This window comes from Pyrgilauda ruficollis, unplaced genomic scaffold (genome assembly GCF_017590135.1).
Source record: "Pyrgilauda ruficollis isolate IOZ18807 unplaced genomic scaffold, ASM1759013v1 scaffold38, whole genome shotgun sequence".
Lineage (NCBI taxonomy): Eukaryota > Metazoa > Chordata > Aves > Passeriformes > Passeridae > Pyrgilauda > Pyrgilauda ruficollis.
Window position 1 is genome coordinate 86,732 of NW_024525267.1, and position 5,829 is coordinate 92,560.

A 5,829-nucleotide genomic window follows, 5' to 3' on the forward strand; every position below is an offset into this window, starting at 1 on the left:
CAGATTTGATCCTCCTGCTCCCTTTTAAGCTGCAAGAAACTGAGGAAGATTTGCTGCTAGATTGATACTAAGAATGATAAAAGGTTTCTGGTACAGAAGGCTGTTGAAGGCAGTTTTTCATATTCCCAGTGCTGTCTCCATTAGAAACTTCAGGTTTCTGTGACCCTGCAATGTGGATCCAACTGTTCTCATCTCAGATTTACTTCTGGTAAATTGCAACCACTTCTGCTTTGTTTGCAAGAATGTTCGTAATTTTACCTGCTGACTACCTCATATTAAGCAGGAGTCTTCCATTGTAATATAAACATTTCTTTCCAAATGCTGGCAAAGCTTAGGTCTTTCCTTGTCTTTCAGCCAGGTAAAAAAGGCATTATTTTCTGTCTGAACTTAAAATAATTTCTTCCTTCCTCTTCAACAAGTGTCATGGTCAATACCAATAGTTTTTGATGATGACATAAAATAAAAACTGTTACTAACAAAGAACCGTATATGAGCTGGTACAAATGGAAATAAATCATGTCATGCATTTTCACATCTTTAATTAGTAGTAGCAAACAAAATTCACATCACTTCAGCTAGTGATAGTTGGGTTAACTATTTTTCCTATGAAGAGTGTACTGTTTGTATCTCTGTCAAAAATCAGCATGAGGAAGGGATGGCTGAATTCAATGGTTGGAGGAAGAGCCATTGGCATTATTTCAACAGCAGTTGCTGCTGCTGCCTCAGTACCTTTCTCATCAACATCCAGAGAAGCCTTGTGAACAACCTAGGAAAAAAGAAAATAGAGTCACTCTGGGCAGTCAACAGCCTCTTGAGAAATTAATCAGAGTCCTTTTAAAGCAGCCCTGCTTTGGGGGAATCCACTGAAAAGTGAGTAGAGGCAGAAGAGCTCTATTGTTGTAGTCATGGCTGCTTAAATGAGGGTTAGGATGCAGCTATGGAAATCTCCTAAAAAAAGTCCAAAATACTGGATGAAGGATAGAGGCTCCACCTGTAATTGTGTGTCTGTGCCTCCAAAACTGAGTCTCCAGGGTGAGAAGTTCAGGTTGTGCTGTGCCTGGGACCATTAGTGGTTTTCCTTGAGGAATCAGGAGTTGATGCTCCTCTCATGTTTCAAATACTGCCCAAAAAATCTTGGCCAATACCATTCTTGGTAAAAAACAGACATGCAGCAATCTAATCTGATCTCCAGTGCCACCAAGAGCCAATCTCCTTTTGTAAGCTGGGTGACCCAGCTGCAGGCATGTTGGGAAGCTGGGAGCTGTATATACCTGGTATTTCTGGATGCTACCACTGATGGATTTTCCTGCATGTTGTGAAAGAAGGAAAATACTTACTTTGGAAACCTTCAGGTCTGGGGTGCCTGTGATGCCAGAGAGATCTGCCTGGTTGGTGAACACATCCACAATTCCCATCTTCCTAAGGGTGTTACTTACTTCATAGCTCCCAGAAATAGAAAATTTGGGGAAGTAGAGGTTCATAAAGCTGTTTGGTGGAAGAGAAACACAGAGGGTGGTGAGAAGGATTTTTCAGCAATATAAACAATGGTGAGAAATCTGTTTAATTCCCATGAGCATCAAATCCCAGGAGTTTGGACCCTGAATGTACAGTGAGCACCAATTCAATTGCTGGTGCTTCTCATGGTGATACAAGCACTAAAATACTTAATAATAAAAATAGCAATCATAGTAGTATTTATCTGGTGTTTTGTTCCAGGAAATCTGAGAGCACTCAACAGTAGCAAGAGCCCCTCTTTACAGGCAGAGACAAAGCATATGTTGCTCAGGAAGGTGGAGACCTGAAGAGAAGTCCTGACAAAGTCTGCCTGGGGAGAAGTGTGGCAAATCCCAGCATTTCAAATCAAATAAGTATTTTTGGCATACTGGGGCATTTGGCATGGCCCCAGGAAAGGTCTGCTCCATGCTGCCTGCACATTTGGATTCCCAGTCCTCTAATTGTCTTCCTCCTCTGGGCTGGCCATGATCAAGTTTGCCTTTGACTGTGAGCTGTAGGCAGCCCCTGCTCAGTGTGATTTCTGTTGGGTTTCTTTTCATGCTCTGTCCAGGGGTCCTCAGTCACCCACAGCAGTGATTACCCTTTAGGTGGCTTAGGCCTTTTGCTGTCTTGCAACAAAACAGTAGAACAGAAATTGCCATTTTGTTCTCCCAGTTTCTCCCATGAAGAGCTTATTCCTATATTGATCCTAAATGACCTTGCTCCACAAATTCATTTAGATAAGAGTTTTCCTGATATTGCAGCTGAGAATGATACATTTTAATTTTGATATTTGAGGTATCACATTATTAGCTCATATTCAGTTTGCTACCCATTCTGTTTTTACTAACTGTGTTGGTATTTCTGTGATGATGCACTGAGATATATGGGTGTGAACTGCACAGCCTTATTAGTTGTGAATTAGGGCAGAGCTTGGTAAATTAGGCATGTGTTAACATTGATATTACTCATCTAATGTTGCTGAGATCTCTCCCAGTCAAACAAGGTTGTAAAATGCATTAGCTGTTGTTGGTGTCAATGGTTGAAGCTAACAGAAACTCATTAGATATTTATAGTTTCAAAACAAAATGCCAGAAAATCAGGACATCCACAATTAATCACTTGCCTGTTCTAACAACTGAATGCTGCAAGATAATTGTGTAGGACATATCATCCTGTAAGCACTACTGCAAACTGTGTAAGTTATGCTGTATATAAGGTTCAGACTTATGCCTGAGTCACAGTGTATCAGTGACATAAGAGAGGAAAAACATACAACTGAAATCTCAGTATAGAAGATTCAGCTTAAAATTGCAACCATTCCTCTCAGTCCATGGAGTATTTTAGAAACACCAATCTAGGCTTGCTATTCCTTAGAGGGGAAGAGGATGGTCTCTGCTCTGGCTGGGAGAGCAGCAAGTCACTCACTGTTCAAAAGAATAGTTAAATACCAACCAGCTGCAAGATTTTTACAACTAGGACACACGAGCCAAAAATAACCCACTCGTTTCCCAGAATCGCCACATTCAGAGTGTTTGCATTCCCAAAAAAGAAAAATTACTATAAATTAGGTGCCACTACAGCTGACTGGCAGAAGATTACCTCTGGAAGAGATGGTCTGACCATTTCTGGATGGTTTCCTTGTCCAGAGTTTGCTCTAACCGCTTCATTTTCCCTTTTGCTGGCAGAACCAGAAATGCAGTAGCACTGCCATTATAGTGCAGCCGTACCACGGTGCATGACAGCTCCTCGTCGAAGTAGAAATCAAATCTGCCCATCTGGTACATCATAGGGACTTTCACAGTCGTTTCAGCATCCACAAAGAACTCCCTTTCTTCAGTATGCTCTGCTTTAAAAGGCTTTTCCCAGCTGCCTGATAGAGAGAAGGAGAATATAACTGAACATCCAATATTCTATCTCATCATAGACTAAAATTTTTATAGCTAGTAATAATATTCACCTGTTTCTCCATGTGTTAAATACTGAATTTTCAAATTCAGTTTAGAATATGTATCACAGTAATGCAAGGATCTTTTACCTGTTCAACAGAGTGCATTGTATTCCACTTTCAATTTATGTTTCAGATGCCAGTAATTAAATAATTAGGTGTTTTTTTTGTACCTACCACTGCTTTTCTGTTTAGGAGATCTAAGTGGCCTTTATGTAAACATCATCTGTGTACTCATATACTGCATGCAATTAACTTCTATTGACTTTAATCATAAGCCCCAATTTGTAGATAAAATAATGTAGGATCTCATATCTGAGTGGTGTTATGTCAGGCTTAAGGGCACATCAAACCCACTTCAGAAATGCACATTGTTTCTGCTTTGTTCCCTAAAATTTTCTCCCCTATTCATCACTAGCTTCTCCCATATATAAATGTTAGTGTGCATGTATAAAGGACTCTGACAGGGGAAAAAAAGGAGTATGTAGTAATTTAGGCTATTGAATTATGCATAATTTAAAAAGAGGCATTAGATCGTATATAAGTCTCAGTGCCTTCACTGAAAATTAGAAGAATATGGGACAATTGGAGTTATGGTCAAACCCAGGAACATCAGCTCAGGCTGCATGGAAAGCTGTGGTTTGGAACAGGGCTCCTGGAGATGTCACAAAGAGAAACAAGACTGTGGCCTCCGGCTGCCTACCCATTACCTGCCTCCTGTTACCTCTCCACCACCTCCCCTATGTAATTAGGGGATCTTCTGGCCCAGCGAAGAGCATTGCAAATTTCCCCCAGACCAGTTTTTAGTTGAGGTTGGTGACATTAGATTTGTTGATAAGAATGAACAGTGAGAATGTGAACCCTAGAGGATACTTACCTTTAAAGAAAACAAAACTAGCCAGAAGCATTACAGTTTGTGGGTCCATGTCCGTGACCAAATTAGTAATTTTCCCGTGTGTTTTCTTCTCTATATAATCATTGATCTGCTGCTCAGCTTCTGTGGGTTTGTTAAAGTCAGTTGCAAAAGCCTCCAGCTGATACAGAGCTTTGGCATCATCTAAAAACTCTTTTAGGAGTTTCAGCTTCTCTGTTACAAAGATGGCATTGCCCATGTTGAGCTGGACTCCACCCTCAGGATGGTTCAGCATGTGGATTAGGTTGTGGAAGCCTTCATGTATCTCTTTCTCCTGAATCTCTGTAATGTTGAAGGCGAGTCCTTCCAGGATCTGAGACTGTGTGGCTGATCTAGCCCCAAGGGCCAGCATTGCAAAGGCAGTGGAGATACTCACAGGAGAGAAGAAAATGTTCTTATTCGGTGCCTCCTGTGTAACCTCCCTAAAAAACTGGAATGCAAAGTCAGCATTGTTTGGCACAAGTTTGAGGCAAGCCATCGCTTCACCTCCGTGATGTATGTGGTGTTTAGGGTCATTTGGGTCGTGTCCATTGTGATCACTGGGTGGGAGCTGGCTGTGGGCAACAGTGTGAAAGCCAGCCAGTAGCAAACTTAGGTAGAATGTGGTCTTCATGTTCTTGTATTAAAATCCTAAAAAAAAAAAAAAAGGAGATGATGTTACTAAGTAAATTAATTAAGTAGAGAGTTATTCTGTCATTACCACTGAATTGAAAAGTCTTATCTCTTTCTTTTGTCCTCAGTTTCCATGTTCTCCAATTCTTGCCAGAATTTTTTTTTTAATTTTCCCAGGCCTCCTGGCAAGTCTCCGCCAACTCTTTCTGCCACCCCCACCCTAAATACCTGCAAAGACAAAATTCAGCATGGATTAGTTGAATACACAGCACCCTCAGCAGGCTGGAGAATGGAGCATATCCCTCAAAAAACACCTCTTGGTTAATAGCTGAAAGGCTGTGGTGCAACTCTGCTTTTGACCCTAATGGTCTGAATAATTCCTTAAAATGTCATCATAGAAGAAGTCTGGTGTCTTGTGAGTTAGGGGAGAAAGAGGAAATTTGTGCAAGTGAGCAGCAATCAGTAGCTACATGGAAACAGAATCTGAGCAAACAGGGAGGCAGGAGATCTATAAATATTTAAAATTTTGGTCAGATTGATAAGGTGTCCTATTTAAAGAAAGGACAAATAATGGGGGCTGTTCTTCAGTAGCAAACCAGATATAAACACCTACCTCTCTTAGGAATAGGTGGGGTTTTTTCTAAATAGAAATAATGTAATGTTTTAAATAAGAACCTGAAACAACGTGCTGTCTCTTACACAAAACAAAAATGTTGGAGTGGGTTCATTTTCAGCACAGCAGAAGCAGTCAATGCCATTAACAATGAACAAGGCCTTATTTTTATCAGCTGCTCCACTGGTCAAAGGGCGAAGCGTTTATCAATGTGTTACACTTGGCTGTGGTAGCCACGTTTCATTGCAG

The 5,829-nt window shown here is 40.8% G+C and overlaps 1 protein-coding gene across 2 annotated transcripts; it reads right to left on the minus strand.

The window, feature by feature from the left end:
- Positions 1-554: 554 nt before the first annotated feature.
- Positions 555-4,968, minus strand: LOC121358289 (alpha-1-antiproteinase 2-like). 2 transcript variants are annotated; one of them, XM_041476376.1, is made up of 4 exons: positions 4,320-4,968; positions 3,097-3,367; positions 1,338-1,485; positions 555-766 (listed from the first exon to the last, which is right to left on the minus strand). In XM_041476376.1, exons 1-4 carry the CDS (start codon positions 4,966-4,968, stop codon positions 572-574), a joined length of 1,263 nt encoding a protein of 420 aa, XP_041332310.1. In that variant the 3' UTR covers positions 555-571. The 2 variants fall into 2 exon arrangements, with proteins under 2 accessions (XP_041332310.1, XP_041332311.1); XM_041476377.1 differs by having other exon boundaries at positions 3,097-3,363; positions 4,316-4,968.
- Between the last annotated feature and the right edge of the window lie 861 nt (positions 4,969-5,829).

Bases quoted from the DNA above. Each gene is read 5' to 3' on its own strand.
- LOC121358289 (XM_041476376.1), bottom strand. From the start codon at position 4,968: ATGAAGACCACATTCTACCTAAGTTTGCTACTGGCTGGCTTTCACACT. The intron at 3,368-4,319 runs GTAAGTATCCTC...TCTCTCTATCAG, and splicing joins TAGTTTTGTTTTCTTTAAAG to GCAGCTGGGAAAAGCCTTTT. The intron at 767-1,337 runs GTAAGTATTTTC...CTTTTTTCCTAG, and splicing joins CAGACCTGAAGGTTTCCAAA to GTTGTTCACAAGGCTTCTCT.